At 34.1% G+C, this 26,360-nt stretch overlaps 1 protein-coding gene across 6 annotated transcripts in view; it reads left to right on the plus strand.

The window, feature by feature from the left end:
* The window catches only part of NBEA (neurobeachin), a 747,382-nt gene that overhangs the window by 510,178 nt on the left and 210,844 nt on the right, over positions 1 to 26,360 (plus strand). For all 6 annotated transcript variants that reach the window (XM_054528904.2, XM_054528905.2, XM_054528908.2 and 3 more), the window contains one exon: positions 17,566 to 17,709. In XM_054528904.2, the coding sequence (XP_054384879.2) occupies positions 17,566 to 17,709 (144 nt within the window). The remainder of the gene's footprint in view (positions 1 to 17,565; positions 17,710 to 26,360) is intronic.

The raw sequence follows: 26,360 nt of genomic DNA on the forward strand, positions 1-26,360 counted from the left end.
TCCATGGTCATTCTAAGGTCAGGGAGTGGAAGACTAAAGAGAACTAAAACAATTTTATCTCCAAAAACAATTATCCTCTAACCTTCATCACAGTTCACAAGTCTATGGATTTTAGAACTGAGTGGAGAGTTGGGAGTAAATACAGAGGATGTAGAGAAGGTGAGTGGGAAGCTCTCCCTGGAGTGATCTATACACAGAAGTAGAGGGAAGAATCACAAATTGACGAGAGAAATTTAGTATTGTGCCTTCTTCCTACCTCTTAATGTGCACTCTGACCTATATAGAAAATATCTCTTCAGAAGAAATAGGAAGTACATGTCAATAATTATTACGAAGCACTTAATCCAGTAAATGTTGAAAAACTTAATTGAAAACAGATTTTATACTGCCAAGGACCCAAAAGATAAGGAAAGACTGAGAAAATATTCCAAACTGGAGAAGACCTAAAAAGATAAGATAGATTATTACAGCACGTTTGTTTGTTTGTTCGTTTGTTTGTTTTTTGTGACGGAATTTCACTCTTGTTGCCCAGGCTGGAGTGCAATGGCACGATCTCAGCTCACTTCAACCTTCACCTCCTGGGTTCAAGCGATTCTCTTGCTGGGATTACAGGTGCCTGCCACCATGCCCGGCTAACTCTTTTGTATTTTTAGTAGAGACAGGGTTTCACTATGTTGGCCAGGCTGGTCTCGAACTCCTGACCTCAGGTGATCCACCCACACCTCGGGCTCCCAAAGTGCTGGGATTACAGGCGTGAGCCACTTGCGCCTGGCCTTACAGCACATTTTTCTAGATGATTGCAGTTGGTAATATTTGACTGGAGTCCATGATCTGGATGGCAGTATTGTTATCAATGCTAACTTCCAGAGTTGGAGGGTTGATGGTGCTTAGACAGGAATGTTCTTGTTTTGAGAAATACAACGGAGTAGTTAGGGGTAATAGGGTGCCATACCTGCAACTTCTCAAAAGGTTTTCAAAAGATTAGTGATAATGAATATGTGCAGGAGTGGGGTGGGGGGTGGTGTAGATGTTTGTTAATATTGGGAAAACCCGGATAAGGATCAAAATGGGAGTTTTGTACTATATTTGAAATGTTAGTTTGAAATTATTTCAGATTTTGTTTAAATTTTATCCCTGCAAGTTGAATGAAAAGAAAAAGCAATTTTAAAAAGTACAGAATAAATCATTTATCCATTGTAAATGAGCTCAGAAACCTTTTTCTTGTAATATTCAGTGTTAGTGGTTTTGCAGTAAAAAATAAAAAGAATCTCATGTAAGTTGCTGAAACAATGTAAATGAGGATTGCTGGAAACAAGTCCTTTGCAAAACATTTTGCCAGTGCACATCAAGAGCCTCAAAAATGCTGATAATCTTTGACCCAACAGTTGCCCATCTAGGAACTTGACCCAAGGAAATAACTCAAAAGAGGGGAAAAAAAAGCTATTTTAAAATATTCACCACAGTTTTATTTGGAAAATCTGAAAAGCAATATAATATTGTGGGAAGACTGGAAAGTTTGGTTTCAAAAAAAAAAAGAATGGACTCAAAAAAAAGAAAGAAAACAGACAGATTTCATATATTTTAAAGAAAGATTTTGTATATACAAATTGCCAGGACGTCCATGTAAAAGTTAAAAAAAAATAGCCTGACGTCTGGATATTCCGTCTGCCATTAAACATTTACATGTGTTTAAGTATTTTGAAGTCTGGCAGTGTATAGACTAACATCCAAATGACTTAATGTTTTGGAGTTGTATAGATGTAGATTAAGAGTATATTGATAGCACAAACCTGCAAATTCTGACTAAGCTACTAGAATAAATTGAAATTCAACTGATCTCTTCCTCTATGTTAAATAATGACACTATTTCAATTTCCCTGTTGTTAAATTCTACTGTGAAGGCCGGGCGCGGTGGCTCACGCCTGTAATCCCAGCACTTCGGGAGGCCGAGGCGGGTGGATCAGGACATCAGGAGATCAAGAGCAACCTGGCTAACACAGTGAAACCCTGTCTCTACTAAAAATACAAAAAATTAGCCAGGCGTGGTGGCAGGCACCTGTAGTCCCAGCTACTTGGGAGACTGAGGCAGGAGAATGGCATGAACCCAGGAGACGGAGCTTGCAGTGAGCCTAGATCGCGCCACTGCACTCCAGCCTGGGCAACAGAGCAAGACTCCGTCTAAAAAAAAAAAAAAAAATCTGCTGCGAAAGCTAAGTGCTAACTGTGTAGAATTTCTGCTGAAAACTTTGGTCAAAAAATTTTATATTGATCTACATGGTAGCAACAAAAAAGATTTTAGGAACAAAAGAACGTTTTACAGATGGAACTTTCAGAATGTCTAGAAGTATTTGAATTAGTTATCAAAGTTTTCAGAATTTTCAACATGTTGTGTACACTGGGAGAACAAGATTAAATTACTTAGAAAGAAAATTTTTACATGACCATCAAAGCAATCCCTGGGATTTGAACCATTGATTTCATCTTATCTATTAATGTAGTAAGTATACTGTAGTTCAAGAATATAAGCCTTTATTAGTGTAATAGAAGTAAAACTGATTTTGCAGACTTCATGTTTTAATAAAAATATCTTGAGTCATTTGATTTTTTCTGATATCCTAAATTCAACTAAACATTTTAAATTACAGTTACATTTTCATGTGATGGGAAGGAACATTTAGCCATCATTTGGATTTCATGACATTATTTTCAGGCAATTTATTTGGTGCCTCAAATATATTAATAATATATTAGCAATGCTTTCTTTTAAATGAGCAAACAATCAGAATTGGATATAATTTCAAGAAAATAAAGGATAATAATTTTATTTCATGTTTACTTTGAAAAGCTTTCCCTTCAATATCATTATTAAAACTTGGTTGACCTTTTCCAGTTGGAAAATATCCTTTATACTGATGGAGTTTTTCATGCTTTTTTAGTAATACTAATGAGTTGAATAATTTATGAGGTTGTCATGTGCAAAAGATTTTGTGTGATATGATATACTTTCAGCCTCTGGTGTTGGAATGTGATTAATGAAAACCTAGAGGCAGGTAATTTTTTCCCTGATGGTTAGTGTTCTAATTTTGCGTGTATTTAATGTGTTATTTAGGTGTTTTCTAACAGTAAAATCTCATACAAGTGAAAATTTAATTGATTACCATGAATTTTATGGACCATAGCAATGGAACAGTATAAGGAAAATATTTTAAAACTCATAAACTCATCTTCTGTTCTGCGGAATTCTTTTTCTTTTGAGCAAATTAGCTAATAGGGAAATGATTGAAAAAGGAGGGTTTTGTATATTGTTTATATATTAAAATAAAACCTAGACTAGTCAAATTCTGGTGCATTTCTAGCATGTCAATATTGTAGTTGTCGAAGAATGGTACAAAATCTTAATAAGTTTGATTGTCTTTTTGACTGTCAATTATTATTTAGGCCTCTGTTGCCCTTTCATAAAATTATAGTGGAACAATGTTTCATCAAAACCTAAGATTGCAAGCGCCTCCATGTCTGTGATCAAAGACAGCATCTTAAATAGGTCTGATCAGGCATCGTAGAAGAGAGCAGGCTGCTTCACCCTGAGGAAAAAAAAAACGTGGAGCAAAAATGACAAAGTTAATCAGTCATTTCTTGGGCAATAAATAATAAGATATGCTGAGAACTGCAAATGAGAACATTCTTACATTCCTCAGAGATGTGTCTGCTTAACACCTGATTTATCTAAGCTTGTGAAGCCATCAAGTTATGACCTTGATGAATAAAAAGCAGCTCTGTAATGAATCTGGAATTAAATTAGTTTTGATGGTATATGCATGGCTACTGTAATGTGCTACTTTCAGTCATCAACAATAAGAAAGGCAGTAAGAATAGAAAAATACTAAGACAGCTCTACAATTGTTGAGAAAGAAGCTATCAAGTAATCTGACTTCATTTTTCAAGACTTTATAGTTCTTATAACATGTGAGAGAGATGACTTGATTTTGTAAAACCTAATAACCTATTGGTTGTATTATGTAGAGACTCTAGTAAACATCTTCATTATTGTTCATTGATAACTCCATTTTAGTTGGTGTATTATTAATTGGATCTCCTTATTTGAAATGAAGTAAGTAATCTGGTTATGGTTTAAATAATTTATTGAAAGTTAATGATGTAAATTTTTAAAAAGAGAGAGAGAAAGACATGCAGGAAGTGTCTGTCAGCTCTTTTTGGTGTCAGTGTCATATTTTAGTATCATAGCCTTGTCTTCACCCTATAGTTTTTACAGTCTCTTAAAATAATTTAAATTGATTATATAAAGGCTAAGTTACAAAATATTCTTATAAAATACATTTGACAGATATTATGTAGCATTTTTCATATTAATAAATGTTCTAAGCGGCCACTTAGTTTTCTGTTGAAGGTTCAGATTGTAGATTTTAAACAGATTCAGAGGACTTGTGTAACTTTATTAATTTAAAAGCATTTATTGAATAACTTCTACATACTATGCACGTGCTAGCTGCTGGATTTGGAGATTGAGACAATCAGTTTCTTCCGTCTAACAGCACATAGTTTAGTGTAGTGATTCTCAACAGGGGCGGGGGTAGGAGTGCACTGCTGGCATCTAATTGGTAGAAACCAGGAATGCCGCCTAAAATATCCCACCACATACAGGAGAGCTCCCCACAACAATGACAACAGCAAAATTCCAGCCCAAAATATCAGTAGTACCGAAGTTTGAATAACCCTAGTCCAGTGGAAAGGAATAAAGAAAATAAACAGTTATCATAGAGGGATGTAGTAGTTCCTAAAGGGGCACAGGGAGAGATAGTAACTTACTGAGTCTGGTTGGAGTAGGCTTCGTACAAGTTAAGGCTTATGAATTGTCTCAAGACTTGATTATGAATTTACCAGGTTATCGGGGAGTAAAGGCAGAGGTGATAACAGAAATTACCATGGCATGGAGACATAAAGGACCCTTACTCCTTTGAATGGCCTTAATATTTGGCATTTGATGACAAGTCACTTCGTAAAGGTTTCAGAAAGTATTTTTATTTTAGATGTCTCATATTCCTAGATAAAACAAAAACCATTTGAGGATAAGATATACCTAATGTAAATGACAAGTTAATGGGTGCAGCACACCAACATGGCACATGTATACATATGTAACAAACCTGCACGTTGTGCACATGTACCCTAGAACTTAAAAGTATAATAATAAGTAAATAAATAATTGAATTTGCAGTTTAGAAAATAAAAAGAATCAGATCTTCTATCAGTTCCATTTGGAACATTCACATTAATACAATTCTTTGTGCTTATTACTCAGTTGCTATTTTTTATTTAATTTATAATTGATTGATTTTTTTTTTTTTTTTTTTTTTGAGAAGGAGTTTCACTCTTGTTGCCCAGGCTGGAGTGCAATGGTGCGATCTTGGCTCACTGCAACCTCTGCCTCCCAGGTTCAAGCGATTCTCCCACCTCAGCCTCCTGAGTAGCTGAGATTACAGGCATGCGCCACCACGCCCCGCCGCTAATTTTTGTGTTTTTAGTAGAGACAGGGTTTCACCATGTTGGCCAGGCTGGTCTCAAACTCTTGACCTTAGGTGATCCACCCGTCTTGGCCTCCCAAAGTGCTGGGATTACAGGCATGAGCTACCATGCCCAGCCCGATAACTGATTAATTTTAAGGTATACAAACAGATTTTAACCACACCGTTCATCACTTTGGGTAACAACATTGGAGGATGGATTTTCTATAAACTAGGTCTAGAAGGATGGTATTTCCAAATCATTTCTGACTGTCATGTAACTAATTTAGATCATTGTTCAGAATCTTGCTTCTTTTAGACTAATTTTTGGTAAAGTGTACACACAATCACATTTATAAGTGATTACAATATACAATTGTAATATTTTCATCAAAGTATATTAAAAATATTATGGGAGCTCAGTAAAGAGGGTTACCTAACTGAAGAAATATATTTTAGCTGGAGTCGAAAGGATGAATGGAAGTCTTCCCAAGCCAATGAGTGGGAGAGTGTCATTGTGGAAAAAGGGACCACATAATACAACATAATGTATTCAAGGAATGGAAAATGGTACTAAGTGATGGAACACAGGATAGTGTGGGGAAATGGTATGAAGATGAGGCTGAAACACAGTGGCGGCCCTGCTGTGAAGGGGATTGTCGTTAAACAATTTTTATTTGGAAAATGACAAACCATAGAAATTAGGTGACATGCTAAATAATAAGTGATAGATAGAGCTAAAACTCAACCCAAATACCAGTCTCTTACTCTACAGTGTGTTGTAGTAAATACATTTGGAATTTCCTTAACTGTGAAGGCATTACCGAACATTTCCCTGCTGTAAAGTTTACCTGCTAATATTTGGTTGGCACTTACAGCCTATCGTCTGTAAAGATACATCAGAACAGATTAACTTAGTATCATTCCCAGGATATGTATTCTATGCCATTTAGGAAAACATTTTTAAATGTTTTAGTGTTTTAAAAAGTGCTTTTAGATAATCTGTATCAGCACCATCACTTAGGTATTTCATTTTTTAATAGTTAAAGAGACTTTTAAAATTATCTCTTTGTTCCATGTCTCTGGGCCAATTGTTTACCTGTCTCAAAAATCTCCTACCCCCATTTTCCATCATCTCACACTTTTAAAGTGAATTGTCCACATTGGACTTTGTGATATACTTAAAAGAAGACACCAAGCCTCTCATGGAAAACCAGCCCATATTTATTGTCTCCACTTATTTTCCTTAAATTGTCTATACAAACATGATTTTCTCCCTCACATTTTTAAAATTCTTACTGTAAATTCTCCATTGAAAATTCTATTCTATAGTAATCTGATTTCTGGTTGTTAATGCTGTGTAGAGCAAAACCAGCATTCATTTTTGGCATAATGTAATTAAAATATAAATGCTAACTTGCATGACCTATCAAAGCCTATGTGTTTGGGATATGCCATATCCCAAATGAAGGCCATGTTGTCATTAATGCCACCTGAATTCTTTGACCTCTTGCTGGCTCCTTCTCCCACCTCATGACCCTGGCCACCTTCACAAAAACTGCTGTTCCACCACAATGATCAATTAGGGAATTGTCAGGTTCGTAAATTTACTAAATGTGCCCTGGGGATACCAAAATCACTAAATGAATGATTGGATTGAGATCGAAAACTGAGAATATTGTCTTAGTGCATATGCTGTCTGCAAGATGGAAAAATAAACTTGTTTCCTATTTGAAAATACATGGAATGGAAAAAGTTTAAAACTCTAGTAAACAAGGAATGCTAGATGTGAAAAAAAAAAAAAAAAAAAAAGAAGACACTGAGGTAATGTCACTTACTGTGCAAGAAAGTCTCCCCACCCTCTCAGCCCACTCTCAAGTTGTCCAGTTAATCTTTTTTTTCATTCTAATAGTTGCCAAACTTTCTAATTCACATTCTGCTGCTCACTAGCCATCTACCCGTCTTGGTACATGATGCAGGTTCCTTTCCTTTGTGCCTCCCTCCCTGCCTCCCTCCTTTTCTTGCTTTCTTTCAGAAAAACATACGCTCATTATAGGAAATACCAAAAAAAGTGCCAAAAAAATTTAAAGAAGTCATCCACATAAAGATAGCTGTCTTTATCATCTTCATGTATTTATTTCATGTTAGTCTTTTTCTGTTTGTATTTTATCATAGGGACCAAACGCTATGCAATGTACTCGTACAGTCACAAAGATGAATAGTGCATCATCTCTGCTCTTTATGATATTTAGAGAGTTCCAAAATGACCCAAGTTTTCTATATGTTTTATTACGTTTTTTCACAGTAAAATGTGCCCTGTGATTTTTAATATAGTGAAATCTCATTTTAAATAATTAAAAATCTTAACTTCATGGCTAATCAAAATCCTGTCGAGTAATATCCAGTCTAAAATGTGGAGAGAGTCTGCGTTTACCATCATGTATATTCTTAAAATATGGTTTATCAAATTTTCTTTAGAAAGCATAGAATGCAGTTTTCTACATTGACTCCATTAAGATTATTAAGTTAACATTTCATACTTATATAGTGCTTCACTTAAATTCAATAATATTTTCTTGCACTTTTTTAATTGCATTTCTCTGTTTAAAAACGCTGTTTATGAATTTCCCGTTTGTTGGTCTGCTCTAAAAAATATTGCTTACCTATGAATATTTTGAATTAGGAATAAATGAAATTCCATTTTTGCTGTCAGAACCAAATTGTAAGAATGCATTGCATGTCTTTGAAAATCAGTATACTCTATTAGCAGGCCTGTCAATATAAAAAGTGCATTCCATTTCCACCTCTTGCTCTAATAACCTTTTCTGTGTTACTCTGAGGCAGTTCACATAATCAGAGTATATTGTCAGCTTACTGGAGTTGGGGAAGCATGAAATGAAAACCACGTTAATATTGATCCAATTCTTTTGCTTGCAAGTGTCCTTGATGTCCTTTTCCAGTGAGCAATAACTGTTGGTGTTAGGTAGCCATTTTCTTCTCTTCTTTCTTAAATTCCAATAAATTGTTTACAAGCATAACTAATCTGAATAAAAATTTAACACTTGGAATAATTTCCATGTGTTAATTCCCAGATTGCTAATGCTGCACATTTACTATACCACTGAACTGTTTTCCCCCAGCTTTTCAAAACACAGCCTACCTAAAGACGTAATATTTATATCTAGTTTAGAACAGAAGTCTGTACAAGTTCCTTTTTGGTAAAATTACATAAGATGCTGTACTCTGACTTTTATGTAATATAGTCATGTGCTAAAATGGACCATAAGTGCCATGAATTATTGATCCATGTAAGGAATAGCATTTTTGAACCAAGTTTATTATAAATTTGAAGCTGGTGTCTTGGGTTTTTAATTTTATAATGGTGTAGATAATATCTATTTTGGATTATTCAATATATTCTCTGTCAACAGAATTAAATTGAAGTGGGAATCATGGTTAGATCCAACTCATTCGAACTAAAATATCCACAACTAAGAAAGGAGGAATTGGATGGCTGAACTATCCAGACTTTATATCTGTATTTATTAAATTTGCTTAGTAAATATTCAGATTTTTACTTAAAATGTGTTTGGAACAACAAATAGAAACAGTCTATTTCATGTGTAGAAATACTTGCTTTCATAAAATAATTTTATATTGATAAAGTGAGGCTTCTGACTCAGTATCAGGTATAAAAGATTGAGAAAATGCTTGAGATTTCTGGTCATTCTTTCTAATTTAGTGTTTTTATTCAGTATCACTAACAATTTTTGCCATTGGGATTTTTCTATTGAAAGACCTGTTTTCTTTTCCTTTTTTAAAAAAATGCTATTTTATAAAGAAGATGATTTAATTTTTTTCCTTAATCTTCATTAGAAAAGGGATCTTTCCTATTATCGTAATTTGTTTCTTAAAGAAGGACACACTTATACAGTGAAACATAAAATTAAAATTTGAATTTAGATGATTTACAAAGAAAAATATTTACTTATTAGTAAATGATTGTTACAGTAGACTGTTCTAGTGTGTATCTATTACTTTTATCTCATAGATACACTAAGGTAAGCATAAAATGTTTTCGAATAATAGGTTCCTCAGTATAAGAAAAAGCATTCTTTCAGGTTTTTTTGAAATGTTCAAAATTGTAAACTTCTCAGTAATAGATTGATTCATACATATTATTGCACAAAATTATGTCATCATATCTATTGTAATTTTCTGAGAGATATATTTATCTTAAATCTTTTTCCTTTTAGTGGAAATTAAACAACATCATTTAGAGTTACTAAAAGCACTGATCTGAAAAGGTATTTGTTGCTCAGACTTAAGTTTTAATGAGAAAAAGTAATCTTTAAAATTTCCCAAAGTATTCATGTAATTAATGCACTTTAAAAAGTATTTAGGTTTGGAAATGAATTGCAACATTTTGTTCTACTAAAAGAGTGGTAGACTTTGTCAAAATACATTGAACAAGCTAAAAAAAATTGAGAAATGGTGTATAATGAAAAGAATTTCTTCTTTGAAAAAGAATGCCATCCTGTTCAACAGATTTCTGAATGTTTAGAAACAGAATTACCTGATAATACATTTAGGTAAAAATAAAATAGACCACATTTCTATTCTGCCAGTGTCCTCCCAAAGATCTTTTTCCAAAGGTGAAAAGAAGCCTATATTAAATGCATTATCTCTTCTTGAGAAAGCAGTTCTTTTCCTTCAAATATCCAAGATACTAAACATATTTATGTAATTAAATATCTGTATGCAAAATCAGAAGTACATGTCAAATACATTGGTGCTTTATGTAATTTTATATAATAATATCTTTAAATAAAATAGTTATGGAAAACCTACATTACATTTAAAATGTAAGCTATTTATACTACATTCAATTTCCAAAGTACTTCATAACACCTGTACTTTATGCTATCATTCCTGTCTTCAGGGAGCATCCAATCTAGTGGAGGAGCTGAAGGCTCATTCATGTTTTAGTGAATGCGAACACTGTTATAACAGCATGGTGGAAAAGAATATTAACTCCAACTGAAGGAAAGGAAACTATCACTTGTTGAATACCTGGTGTTGGATAGGCATTGTGCCAAGACCATAGACTCATGCTTTATCTTGAGTTTTTTAATCCTCAGATAAGCCAGCTTTTTTCCCCCTCTTTACATAAATCTTATGCAACACTATTATAAGCAATAAAGCATTAACTATGTTCTTTTTCAGTTTTAATTATGTACTCAGTATACTTTTTATCATCTTGTTTTATCTTACTTATTTTATCAAAATTTTAATAAACATTTTTGAAAGCTTACTATGTAAGTAAGCTCCACGCATTTCCATTGTCTCATTTTAACTTTGCAATAATCCTGTGAAAGAAAATGTGGAAAATACTTAATATTACTCTTCTACAAATTGGGAAACTGAAATTAAGAGATTGGTCTGAATTTTTTTAATGTTTCTAATGGATATTAGTGGGGAACAATAACTTATGAATGGCAAATCAAATAGTCCAACTCTCCCACTTATGAGGAAACTGTAAAGTACATGAAAAGAAAAGTAACTTAACTAATGTGCATATAAAATTACTAATATGTGAATTGCATTTGTGTTTTCATTTACTCAACAAACATTTATTACAATTTTGACATGTGAAATTAAAGTCCAGTAGAGAATCCCTAAAATAAAAACACTCCAAAATTAAACAATGATATGATGACTTATTTCTAAGATATAAATGTTTATATATATATATATATAGTACTTGAAATTCTAGGGTACATGTGCACAACGTGCAGGTTTGTTACATATGTATACATATGCCATGTTGGTGTGCTGCACCCGTTAACTTGTCATTTACATTAGGTATATCTCCTAATGCTATCCCTCCCTCCTCTCCCCACCCTACAACAGGCCCCAGTGTGTGATGTTCCCCGTCCTGTGTCCAAGCGTTCTCATTGTTCAATTCCCATCTATGAGTGAGAACATGCAGTGTTTGGTTTTTTGTCCTTATGATAGTTTGCTGAGAATGATGGTTCCCAGTTTCATCCATGTCCCTACAAAGGACGTTAACTCATCATTTTTTATGGCTGCATAGTATTCCATGGTGTATATGTGCCACATTTTCTGAATCCAGTCTATCATTGATGGACATTTGGGTTGGTTCCAAGTCTTTGCTATTGTGAATAGTGCCGCAATAAACATGTGTGTGCATGTGTCTTCATAGCAGCATGATTTATAATCCTTTGGGTATATACCCAGTAATGGGATGGCTGGGTCAAATGGTATTTCTAGTTCTAGATCCCTGAGGAATCGCCACACTGTCTTCCACAATGGTTGAACTAGTTTACAGTCCCACCAACAGTGTAAAAGTGTTCCTATTTCTCCACATCCTCTCCAGCACCTGTTGTTTCTAAGATATAAATGTTATACAGAGATGGAAATAATCAACCTGACTGAATCCTGAAGGAATAGGCATGTAAGAGATTTTAGGTAAAAGAAATTACATAGGTTGGACTTAAAGATTTGAGACAATGTGGCATGTATGCAGACAAAAACATTCAGCTTTTAGAGAATATGAGGTGCAAAGAGGCCAAATCAGTAAAATAGTGAGGTTAAATAAGCAGAGGCTAGATCATGAGCTTTAAACCATATGTTTAAATGGTACAAAGAAAATAACATTGAAAATGTATTATTCCACTGTTGATATACATTAGATAGATATATATATACCTATATATCTATATAAATATACCTATATATATAACTATATATATAACTTTTCAATAAATGAAAACTTCATAGTTCCACAGTCAATATAAATAATAATAGCATAAGCTGGTGAAAAGCTGAGTCTACACTAAAACTGGCTTATTATGGGGTTATATCTCTTTTCTTTGTGTGTTAGCCACACATATGATTTATAGCTAACCTATTGTTGTGAATTACTTTTTTCTTTATTAGTATAGATGTTTTAGAGTTGATTATAGGAGGATTTCTTAAACAAAAATAAAATACTGTATTTTTCTTTACATTAATTGTTTATATTTATCGATAGAAAAGAACATAAAGGGCACATGAACTAATTTCTTTGCCTTGATCCTGTGGCCATTCCAGGTAGACATATTCTTTGATGTCATTAAGAGGAGTTAATGTCTCCAGTTTGTCATTTCTGTATTTTAACTTAGGCTTATTTAAAATAACAATAAAACTTTAAAATGGTAATTTAAAATATATCAATAAGAGTAACAATAATACTGGAATATAGTAACAATACTAGAAACATTTTAGTTCTGCTGTTACTTCACCTTTAAAATATACCTTTTTTCACATGGATTCTTGGTTATTAATAGAAATTTTATGAAAAAGGAACTTTAGATTTCTGCAATGCAATATTCTGTATTACATAACATTTTCGTATACAGAGCTTTATATATATATATATTTACTAAGAAGTCAGTCTATAGAGTGCTTTCATGTGTTATTTGTCACATGATGTAGAAAATAACATAAGTGCAGTTTTGGATTTAGCTTCCTTGAGCTATAATTCAGTGGCATTTTTTCTCCTGTAACTTTTAAATTTTTTGGTATTTTAATGTTTTCATAGGCAGTAGCATATATGTCTATCCTACCCAGATTTACACATGATATACATTTTCAGATCCAAGGCGTTCTGGTAGTTTGTGGTATTCGCTTGTTAATTTCTTGATGAATGGCTAAAGAGGCCAAAAAGTACACTCAGTCCAACATGTCTTCTGAAGATAGATGATCTCAAATAAATTCTCTTCCCAATCAGATTTTGATTTGTTGGGTGTTAAACCAATTGTTTCTAAGGACAGTGTTTACAAGCCTTGTAATGAGACAGCCCTTTGAGACCTTACCTCTTTTTGCCTGTGATTTTGATGAATGAAACTCTAATTCATAAAGGATATTGTGATTGAAAAGCACCTTTAGATCTCATACACTTTAATTTAGATAAATGTTTGGTGCAGTACCATAAAATCAGGAAGTTTGCTGAGCTGCAGACTGATAACACTTCAACAAGGATGATAAGCTTAGTGTGTTGATATGGATTAGTTTACTATATATCTTTTAAAGTCGTGATTGTTTTACTGCTTTAAAACCAGAGGGGATAAAATTGAAAGCTTGATATACATTTCAGAGCTCACTTTTTTTCTACTACATTTTCTTCTTTGGTGGATTTTTATTTTGGTAATACAAAAGTAACATAAAGCTTTTTTACTGACAAAGATTACCCATGATTTTTATATAAGGAAAAACTTGCTTTATTAGATTACTCACACTTAAAAGGCTTTTTTGACTTTATTGTAAAAAACCAAGTTCCTTTTCATGTAAATACATAGATTCTCCGGCTTGCCCCAAACTAAAAGCAAATCACTGAGACTCTGAGATATCCTGGGAACTTCAGACTTTGAAATATGCAGGGGTAACTGTAATGTCTGAGTTTATACATTTATTCAGGATTTATAAGGGCTTGCTCTGTGCTAGGCAGTGTGCTAAGTACTGAGAATACCAAGACAAAAACATGTTTCCAGTCATGAAGGAACTTGGAGGCTTTTGTGGAGTTAAATAAGCAAGCAGTTACAATATCTATAAATTATCAGTAGCAGGGTTTATGAGGTATGGTGGAAGCATAAGGGAAAGAGTACACAAGTGCTCTTAAGAAATCAGAGAAGGGAATGGGGTGGTGGGGTGAACTTGAACTTCAGTTCAGCACGTTTGTGGCACAACTGCTGGGCGCCAGGCACTGAAGCTACAGAAATGGGACCGAGGACAGACACATAGTAGGTAACACCTATACAGTGCAGTTGAATTACGTGTAAGCTGTGAACTTGCAGTAGGGTTTGTTAGGAGAGGCAACTGAAGGAAGTGAGTTTTTAAGGGCAAGTAGCAATTAGCCAGGCCAAGGAGGAAAGGTAGGAACATACCCTGCAGAGGGAATAACATTAGCACGGGTAAAGAGGTATATGAAAGCATGACATATTTTGGAAGCTATAAGTGGTCCAACATTGCTGAGGAAGGTGTGGTGAAAACACAGAACTGGTAATGAGAGGATAAAAGGCCTTGGTAAGCCATGCTAAGAATTTTATCCTCCAGTCTAAGTCTTGGACTAAGGATTTTATCCTCCAGTCTAAGTCTTGCATTAGGTGTCCTTGATTGGGAGGAGTTAATGAATAATTTTAATAGGAAAATGTCCTCATTTATTTGTGTTTTATAAAAATCACTCTGACAAAAGTATGGAAGGTGGTGTGAGTAAGGCAGCTGTTGACACCCTCTAAACCAAAACAGTGATGGCCTGAACTAGGGCAGTGGCAGTCACCATGCAGGATGAATTCCTAGGTTTCTGCTAAAGTACATAGTTGGCCAAAATAGGAGGAGGAGAAGGAGCAAGAGACAATTAGCTTAGTAAGAGAAATGTTCAGTTAATAATATTCAGGCAAAGTCCAGAAATATAGCTGAGAAGACCTCAGGAGAGATTTCTGAATTATTAATCATTGGATTTCCCTCTTTTGTTCTCAGATGATGCAAGCTCTGTATTTCTGTTTGCCAAGAAGCAAACAAGTTATAAAGATAGCTACCCTCAGAAGATTACTCTTGGGCTGGCTTTATATCACCAAAAATCAAACAGAATTAAGATAAGGTTCTGAAGCATTCAGTGATCTATCCCCAATCTTTTATTCCAGAAATAATAATTATCTATGGGCCATTGGAAGAACAATACACATGGAACCCATTTAATTCCCCTCCCCTCCAATGTAGCATTGATTTGTAATAATACTATTTGTCTCTGAAGTATTTATCAAAATATATGTTTAACAATCTATTACTTTATACACTTAAGGTATGTATTAACCATGTGCTCTAAATGTGGTTATGCAGTAGGAGCTAGGATGACAGACTATACCTCTTAGCCAGTGATACTCTGTAATGGGATTGTGATGTGACTATGTTCCTCAACATGTGTTTTTACTCTGGCGGCCTTTGAGTCCATTTTTTCATATTTTAGCAAACAGAATTAGCCTATATTCACTGAGAAAAAGAAGTATACAAACTACAAAGAGAGAAAGGAAAAAAGCCAACTATTTTACAATGCAAGTTGTATGACAGCCAGATGTACTTGGAAGAAAATGGTTGAGGCTAGGCACAGTGGCTCATGTGTATAATCCCAGCACTTTGGGAGGCCAAGGTGGGAGGATCACTTGAGCTCAGGAGTTCAAGCCCAGCCTGAGAATATAGTAAGAGCCCATCTCTACAAAAAATAAAAAAATTTTAAAAAGTAGCCAGGCATTGTGGTATGCATCTGTGGTCCCACCTACTCAGGAAGCTGAGGTAGAATGATTGCTTGAGCCTGGGAGATCGATGCTGCAGTGAGCTGTGATCATGCCACTGTACTCCAGCCTGGGTGACAGAATGAGACCCTGTCTCAAACAACAACAACAAAATGGTTGAGCAAACATCAGTAGGCAGTAAAGGACAGTTGGAAGTTCTATGGTCTGGGCCTGGGTGAATTGACCAAAAGTATTGTAAACTTTCGACCAAAGGCATGACATCATTTGGAGAGTCATTGTCTATGTTCCAACACCGTAATGTCCCCTAAAAATATAATACAACACCATATAGGACTGATTTATAAGGCTCCCATTTCCAGGAATATATCCACCACCCCAAATGAGATATGAAGACATTTTCCTAGTTAAAGCTGCTCCTTAAAGACTATATCCTAATACAGAACACAGTATATTACAATGCTTTCTTCTAAATTGAATTTCAGCTTCAAGTGATATAAAAGTATTTCATTTGTGTGGTGTTTGTGTGGGTGTGGGTGGTGTATGCATGTATAAAATTTGCTTTCAGTTCAGATAATTTTATATTAATTGTCACCTGCCAAAGCAGGTGTTTGAATGTAAATATGAAAATATTTATTGAACAGTCAAATTCTTGAGGGATTCAGATGCATTCGTTTCTAACTTATACATTAATGCCAGGTCAAATCTTGCAATATTTCCAGTATTTCAGTTTTTCTGCTTATTTTCATGTGTTTTGGTTTTGGCTTTTTGTGTTTTTGTTTGTTTGTTGAGACGGAGTCTCACTCTGTCGCCCAGGCTGGAGTGCAGTGGCGCGATCTCGGCTCACTGCAAGCTCCGCCTCCCGGGTTCACGCCATTCTCCTGCCTGGGCCTCCCGGGTAGCTGGGACTACAGGCGCTTGGCTCCACGCCCGACTAATTTTTTGCATTTTTAGTAGAGTCGGGGTTTCACCGTGTTAGCCAGGATGGTCTCATCTCCTAACCTCGTGATCCGCCCACCTCGGCCTCCCAAAGTGCTGGGATTACAGGCGTGAGCCACTGCGCCCGGCCGGCTTTTTGCGTTATTATATATAGCAAAATAAGGCTATTATTTCAGAAAAACCAGTATTTATTTCACTAATTCCTAAAGAAATAGCTATTGTGAAGAAGCTTTTATGTCTCTATCATTTCTAACTCCGCCTTTCTGTAACTTTCCAATGATCATTTTTCCCCTCACATGTGAATGGTTTCTCGTTTTCTGCATACTTATCCACTTTCAAAAATGATCTGCTAATTAGCTAATTAGCAATTGATTAGCTAATTAAGACAAAGTATAATTATGTAAAATAGTGTGATTTTAAGAAAATAAGTTTGGGGTGAAGTACAGACTTTTTGTGCAACATGCACTGATCTTAGAGCCCTAAGACATGGATCTTCGTGTCCTAAGACATGGTAGAGTTCTTTTCTCTACCACTAGCAACTGCTAGGTTCCTCCAAAATGCATGTAGCTTCCTCTGCCTGTTTCCTCATCTTTAAAATAAGGGTAGATCATTACAGCTCCGCACACCCCATGTTTCTCACAGAAAACCAAACAAGATAAAGAAGGTTAAAATGTTCTGTAATTGTGAAGTAATATGTAAATGCAGCATATAATTTAATAAAGCAATCAATTATTTATAATACCTACTATAAGCAGAAACAATCATAATAACCTAAATTCTTATATTTTTGTTGTGATTAGGCACGGAAGAAGATGTAGTAAAGTCAAAGAAAACATTCAGAAGTCAAGCAATAGTGAACCAGAATGCAGAGACAGAACTTATGCTGGAAGGAGACGATGATGCAGTCAGTCTGCTACAGGAGAAAGAAATTGACAACCTTGCAGGTAAATTTTAAAATACATTTTTCCTATTTGTTGTAAATAAACACAAAGCTACTGAATTCAAAATCTGTCTCCTAGTAAATAAATGTGTGTCAATGGTTGTAACAATGCTCAATCACATGAATGTTAAAACCCTACTTTATCTCATTTCTAATATTGAAGAGAGGACCCCAAAGAAATGTGTATTTTATTGGCAATAAATGAATGTCATCAAATTTCTAGGTAATGAAGAGCAATTTTTTATATAGAAGAAATAATACATAGTATCAGTTATTCACATCTAATGGCCTATATTATAATTGGGAGGTGGGACAGAATGACAGTTTCATTGATTTACATGTATCTCCCACATGCTAAGAGCCAAGGTCCTTCACCCAGGTGCCAATTGAATTTGCCATTTCCTCCCATTTGTCATTCTAAAGAATGTCTCTCCCCACTCCTGTTTTGTTCTGTAGCCTCATATTGCTAAGCCACTAGCAGATATTCTTTCCCCTACCACCTCAGTTTTACCTTGTCGTGATATATGTCTGAGATCAATTCTGGATGTGATTCTACAGTGACCAGATGGGGTATGGATATCTTAGCATATTCACCCATAACCTTTTTTGGGTTTTAAGCCACTTTGAGAATCTGATGAAAGCAAATGGCTTCATGAAGAGGCACATACAATTCTGTACACAATGTCATAGTGATCACTGACCTCCAGAAACCAGTCCATGGAATCATATCCTCAACCTCACCTTAAAAATTCCTGCTTCAGAATCTTAAAAAGTAGCTGAGTCTTAGTTCTATACTTGCAGCCCACACAAGGTTGAGGTGGCAGGTGGCAATAGAGAGGTGGACTTATATTTATAGTTCTTGATACAACATCACACTTGTTGCAAGGAACATACTGAAAATTATCTGGCATGGCTTTATGAAAGTCTCTAGTGATTGCTTTCTACCGGTTAGAGAGTTCTCTTTTCATCTCCAAAGAGAAGATGTTACTGTTAATTATAAACTGGAGATAGCACATTATTCTCCCTTTTCTAGATTAAGAAAGAAAATATTTAATAAGTTTATTCTAATGCTAGTTCCTAGATATTTCTATATTATTCACATTTCTGTATTATAAAAACTATTTTTTCGATTTAAATGTACTCTTAAGTCTGTGACCAAATGTTTGCCTAAAATTCTTAAGTAAATGTTCAAGTTTTGGTTTTGTTGTTTTTGTGATTTGTTTTAGTAGCTCAGAGATTTTATATGAGGCCATTTGGAAATTTAAGCTAATGAAGGTCATTGATTCTGTTTGCCCACAGATGTGTTTTCTTTTCTGCTGGTCTCATTCTTCATCTTAAAGAATATAGAAAATTCACAAATGTTATTTCTGACCCTTTTAGATTATGTGTTGTCTTTCCTATTCATATATGCTAGCAGAGATGTTTAATAATTGTACAGTTCAGATTAGACTCCCTGGTCCTTTGTTCCTACTGAAGATAATTAATTAGCATAGATTTGCATAGTCCCCTAAAGTTTATTATAAGACTGCGCAGTAATGCCAGTGGCACAATTCAACAAAAACTAATAACCTTTTTATATTTCTCTTCTTTAATGGTAGCTAATTATTAATATTAATTTATTTTTATAAGAAAAAATCCCCCAAAAAAGTTAAGTTCAAACACCTAAAGAACAATGAAAATATGCTTGAAATAAACTTTTTAAAATCAAATTATATGGCTCCTGACCAATTCACTGAATCAAGACTCCTCTAATTTCTGTCTTTTAATGGATTTGTCATTGAGCATACCTGTTCCTATCCATAATATACCTGGTCCTAACTCATACTCTTCTAGCAGGATCCTTGTGTGTTACAGCTGTCCTAAAGTATTGATCCTCTGCCTACTCTGTAGAGTTCATTTTAAAAACAGCAGTCTACAAATGTACTCTGAACCTTGAATACAGTGGAAAAGAAGTAAGGGATGGATGTTTTATGAAGGGCCACAGAAATATGCTGCATATTTTATAAGAATAGATTTATTTTGTAAATGCTGAAGCCTATTAATCTAGACTAACATAATAGTTACAATGTTACATAACATTCATTTTTAGAACTTTGTTACAAGCCAGAATTCTTAGGTTTAAGAAATCAGCTATTGGTTAAAGATGCAGATTACATCAATACGTAACTGTTTTTGCCCTAAGCAATTATTGTCCAAATCATGGTTATCTCTGTTGCAGAAATTAAAATTTGTTTAATAATAATGTCTGTCTTACTTATAACATGTCATTCTAAGTAGCCTGACAGAGCTATACTGCCTAAAGAAAATGTCACCCTTACAGGAGACTTAAATTCAAATTAAAACCCAGGCCGGGGGTGGTGGCTCACGCCTGTAATCCCAGCACTTTGGGAGTCCTAGGTAGGCAGATCACGAGGTCAGGAGATCAAGACCATCCTGGCTAACATGGTGAAACCCTGTCTCTACTAAAAATACAAAAAATTAGCCAGGTGTGGTGGCGGGTGCCTGTAGTCCCAGCTACTTGGGAGGCTGAGGCAGGAGAATGGCATGAACCTGGGAGGCGGAGCTTGCAGTGAGCCAAGATCGCACCACTGCACTCCAGCCTGGGCGACAGAGCGAGACTCTGTCTCAACAAAATAAATAAATAAAAATAAAAATAAAAAATAAAAAAAAGGAAATCCTAAAATCGGTGTACAATATTAATATAATCTCATATTTATTTGCTATCTCAGAAATATTATATAAAGTAAAAAGTGCCTATTTCAGTCTCTGAGATAAAAATTATAGGTTTATCTTTTCAAGACAACTTAATGAAATGGCTTGCATATTATTAGTATGAGAAATGTACTTTCAAATATATAAAAGTAATTACAGTTCTTAGATTTTAGAATATATATGAAAGAATGCATCATTTCTATAATTGTAAAGGTAAACCTAAACCTGCTGATTAGCATACTACATTTTCCTGTTATTTACAAAACCCTGTTTTGCTGACATAGGCATACAGATAAGCAGACATGCACTATAATTTGCCAATATATAATAAGTTAAATTCAGATAGAAGAAAGTATGCTAATTAGTACAGAAAACTTAGAGAAAGTACTAATTTAGTTAAGATTAATTCTGTTCTTATTTTAATTCAAAAGGTAGATCAATTTCTCTTTATAAAAAAAAAAGAAGAAGAGAAAGAAGAATATCTGGCATGAAGTACTAGGAGCCAGACATCAAAACCAGCTTTTTTCTATATATAAATGATGCTGCTATTATAGATTTAACATTTTCTGTAAAAGGAAAATCTGTATTTTCTGCCTGTTGAGAACTGTTTAATAGCAGTTACTCTTCAGTACATTTACATTTTCATGTTTTTAAAACTATTTTCCTTATAGCTGAAAATATTGACAAAGGGATATGGTGAGCTTCTCTAAATAAAAAAGAGTTAGGCTTAGGGTTAGGGTTAGTGTTCAGACAGCTTTGTGTGCAGTAACCTGTTTAATCTAAACAACAACCCAATAAGCTAAAAATTATTACCACAAATTTTGGAAATAAAGATAAAGAGGTCAAGAGATTAAGTAACTTGCCTAAGGTTAAGAAGTATGCAAAATAATGTATTTCCTTACAAATACATAGTGTATGGTTTGAACTAAAATATACCAAATAGTACATTTAAATGTATGTGTGTGAGTGTGTTTGTAGGTATATATCATTAAAGACTCTTCTGAAATGATGTAAAAATGACATCTTCTGTTTATAACTCAATTTTTACACTGCTTCCATTACATTCGAAGTATATGAATATGTATAATAATTAATTTTAGTTTTGCTTATAGATAGTCTATGTGTGGTCCAAATCAATCTGGTAAGTTAAAAACAATATGACAAATAGAATGCTTTTAGTACAATTTTGCTTAAATGTTGGCCTTTTCTTATGTTTTCTCCATTTTGTTTGGAGTTTTCTAGTTTTAATAAAGATAAAATGTTCCACAAATTCTATAGCTTTAAATGTCATACAATTTTCTGTTTCACTTTTAGTTCCCTTTCTTCCCAAGCTGTTCGTCTCAAGAGGCAAGTTAAATGTGTGTGACTACTAATTACCCAATTTATTATGTATTGTAGCAAATGGCTAATACGATTATAATATAGAAGTATGCCAATCAATAAAGTAATTATTATATTAATAAAACCTAACTTAATTTACTTTAATTGCATTTTTAGTTTGTAGTGATTCACCAAAGTGAATTAGTACCTAAATCCCATATGTGACTAAGGATTTCAATTTACTAATTATATTTTTTACTGAAAACATTGAGATTGGTATAATTCAATGAATTTTAATATAAAATCTTGATTACCTATTTTAATTTGAAATTTAGCAAGTTGTTTCTTCAAATAACTATTGAGTAACTGAAATTCAAGATTAACTCAAATTTATATAAATTGATAAGTGAAGGGTTTAATTAAATTGAAAAAATGGCATCCCACCAATGAAACGTATTTCATTTCTTTTAGAATGGTAGTTCTGTCACATATGCTGAGTGACAATAGAAATATTTTACGTAATGAAATTGGAATTTATATAGGTTCCTTATTATTTCTTCCAAAAGTTAGTAATTTTACTAATTTAGGGAATTCCGAGTTAATGATAATGATGGTTCTTTATGCTTTGTTATCAGTTCTGTAAATTGTAATAATTTTATTTTTTGTTTGCATATATATTTGCTGTTAGCAATAACAACATGTATATTGTTATTAGTTGATATATATAGATAGATAGATAGATAGATACAGACATATATGTTTTTATTACCAACAGTCCACCCATGTTAATGTCTACTAACTTAAAAATTTCACAGGCCCAAACTAATGTCCACACTTCTTCACCTGAAATATCCTTCCTATTTCTCTGTTCCACTCCCTCTCCCATCTCCTCCTGTTAAAAACCCTACCCATTTTTAAGACCCATTTAAAACACTTATGAAATATTCACTGGCCAATTATATCATCTCCATAATGTTTTGTGTTAGCATATTTTTTGGAAATAGCATTATTGAGATGTAATTCACATATCATATAAGTGACCCGTTTACAGTGTACAATTTAGTGATTTTTTAGTATATTCATTCACAGGGTTATGCAACTGTTACCGAAATCAATTTTAAAATATTTCATTACTCCAGATAGAAACCTTGTCACCATTTGCCTTTCTTCACCAATTTTCCTGTTCCCTCTTTCGCAGTCCTGGACAACCACTAATCTACTTTCTGTCTCTATAGATTTGCTTATTCTGGACATTTTATACAAATGGAATCATAGATAGACTTTAGTGACACCACACTTAGCAGGGTGTCATCAAGCCCTTTCCATATTTTAACATGTAGTCCCCTTTTTTTTTTTTTTTTTTTTTGAGATAGAGTCCCGTTCCATCACCCAGGCTGGACTGCAGTGGCGTGATCTTGGCTCACTGCAAGCTCTGCCTCCCGGGTTCACGCCATTCTCCTGCCTCAGCCTCCCGAGTAGCTGGGACCACAGGCACCTGCCACCACGCCCAGCTAATTTTTTGTATCTCCAGCAGAGATGGAGTTTCACCGTGTTAGCCGGATGGTCTCAATCTCCTGGCCTCGTGATCCGCCTGCCTTGGCTTCCCAACGTGCTGGGATGACAGGCGTGAGCCACCGTGCCTGGCCGCATGTAGTCCTTTTTATGGCAGTTATTCTATTGTGTGGATACACCACATTTTATTTATCAGTTCATTAGTTGATGGACATTCAAGTTGTTTCCACCTTTTCACTACTATGAATAATTCTGCTGTGAACATTTTACAAGATTTCATGTGGACATATGTTTTCATTTATCTTAGTTATATTCTTAAGAGGGGAATTGGTGGGTCAAATAATAACTCCACGTTTAACTTTTAGACTATTTACCAAAGAGGCTGCACCATTTTGAATTCTCATCAGCGGCATGTGAGGGTTTCGATTTCTCCATATCCTCCGCAAGACATGTTTTTATCTGTCTTCCTTTATTATAGCCACCCCACAACATTTTGATTGTGTCATTCTTAAGACACATACCACATAAAGCCTTGCACTGTAGATGTTCTTCCACGTTTTCTCTGTCCTTTTAGACTAGATCCTTAAAGACAGCGTTCATGTACTGTGTAGCTTTGAACCATGAAGAAATCTCCTAACACAATTATTTGCCCTCAAAGATTCCCACTTAAAAATATTATGTGGGTAAACTGGAAAGCTGAGATAATTATTGAATTAGTTTATATCAAAAGACAAAACAAAACTTATAAGCTGTTAAAATAAATGTTTGGGGGCTCAAATTATCGACTGTCTGCTCATACTAACTGAATTATTCAGATAATTTCAATACCTCATAATAAGTTTTGTTTTGTCTTTTGTTTTTTGGTATAAGTTAATTATACCAAAAGCTGAATTTCACTTCAGCTCATCACTTGAATTTTCCAGGATAGGAACACCTAAAGTTAAGCTAATCTTTATTGCATTTCCACTTCTGGTAAACGTGTCATTTTAACTAAATGTCTTTGTAAGTTCCAATTTATAAGGTCAAAATACCACAACTACTGTTACTGTAAAAAAAACTTAGCAAATAGAAAAGTTGTTCTATATCCAATGGATTGTAATGCTACTTTGATTTTTTTTTAAGTAATTAGTACAGGGAGATAGCAACACAAGGAAGAAGTATTCAAATGTAAGTGTTGGATTTTTTTTCATTTGGGTTTTTCATAATGGTAAGTTTATATTTCTTTACCACACCCCACACACACACACATACACACACTTACCAAGTTAAGAATCCAAAATTTAGAAAAGTAATTATGTAAATTAAGAATGAGAAAAATACAGAAGTAAGGAGGAGATCTACTAAAAGGCTCTCTGAATTGCCAGTCATCTCCTTCATGACCCACTTTGTTGCCCATGACAGTTCCCAGTTGTACCTTCCCTGATTTTTAGAGGGCAATATATTTTCAAGCTGTTTTTCTTCTTGTAAACTGGTTAGGTTGTATACATATTCTATAGCTATTGTTCTACTAGTTCAAAACAAAATCAGGTATCCAGTGCTGAAAACAGGGCTGGCAGGTGGAAGAGGGGGCATTATGTAGAATTTTTCTTAAAGCTGACTATTTCTGCCTTCGTAAATATCTTTTTGATTACATTCACTTGCTCATTTACTTAACCATTAACATATTCTGAATATCTGCTAAATATATAGAACATTGGTATTCAGATTGTGATAGAAAAAAAAAAGTCCTCAAGAGAATTAGCTCTGCTACCACTACCTCTGGGTATCTCAAATAACCAGGAAGTTATGGCAGATAATGTATCTTCCCTAAGAAATGAAAGTAGACAGTTGAAATAATCAGCTTGACAGTTAGACCTTCAGTGTCCTAACTTCGAATATCCAGATACCAGAGGCAAAGCTGTTTATATATAAATTGAATGTTTTCTACAAACTGACCTAGATAGGAGAGTAAAACAAAAATATAGAGCATGTGGGAAGAAGAAAGAACTCAAGATTCTGGGAAAACATAATTAAAATAAACTATAGAATTCTAAAAGCTAAGAGTTTGTCTAAGAATATGTTCTTTAAAAAAGAATAATAGTATAAGCCAGTGGCACAGAAAATTTTGTTGTGACTGTTGACTGGAATGCTCACTATCGGAGAGAGCATGTTCAGTGCGGATAGACTCAAATCCATCTGCTTAAGCCTAACTCTGTGCATTGCAATTCTGATACAGTGAATGTAACATTCTGTCTCCAACAAAACTAGGATTTTTTAAAGGTTCCTCCATATTTATTTTTATTTCATTTTAGTTACAGAGTCTAACTAGAAGTTATTCAACCTGATACTTGTATTTAGGGGGAAAATATCTCTTAAACATTCTGGATTCTCTAAAATGCGTTTTGCTCAGGATTTTCCCCTTAATTGTTAAACCCATGTGTATTTCAAGGGAAATTTAATCCATATGTCCCTGACTCACTCACACTTAACTCATCAAAATGTTGTTTAGTGAAAGCTATTTGATGTTGAAAAAGCCTTATGAGTCTTTATGAGTCTTTTTTCTCTCTTTGAATGAGGAAGTTGCTTTGCCAGTCATAAATAGTATACCCAAAGGATTCACATTCAGCTTCAAACAGAGAATTCACAAAGCTCTTAGAGACAACATTAATACATGCCTATTTCTTATAAAAGCTAAAGTATTTAAATTTCTAACTTAATTTTTAAATCAGTTAAGGTGTTATAAAAATAAATAAAAGCTTCATCTTGAATATTGAGCCTCTTTGCCTCTTTTCATTATTTTCAAAAAGTCTACAGGCCCTTTTAGAGTGTGCAAACATTTTACTGTAATCCATATTTATTTCCATAAACATATGTCCCCTTCAACCATGATTCCATCATCTATGAAACACTATAAGGTACTCTTAATTGTAACAACATCCCTGATAACCAAACTGTGTAAATTAAAAATATAATAAAAAGACACAATTCAACCATGCTTATTTAGACATTGTCTTAGTTCATTTTCTGTTGTTTGTAACAGGATACCTGAAACTGGACAACTTATAAGAAAATAAACTTATTTTATACAGTCATGGAGACTGAGAAGTCCAAGGTCAAAGGGCTGCATGTGGT

This window comes from Pongo abelii, chromosome 14 (genome assembly GCF_028885655.2).
Source record: "Pongo abelii isolate AG06213 chromosome 14, NHGRI_mPonAbe1-v2.0_pri, whole genome shotgun sequence".
Classification (NCBI taxonomy): domain Eukaryota; kingdom Metazoa; phylum Chordata; class Mammalia; order Primates; family Hominidae; genus Pongo; species Pongo abelii.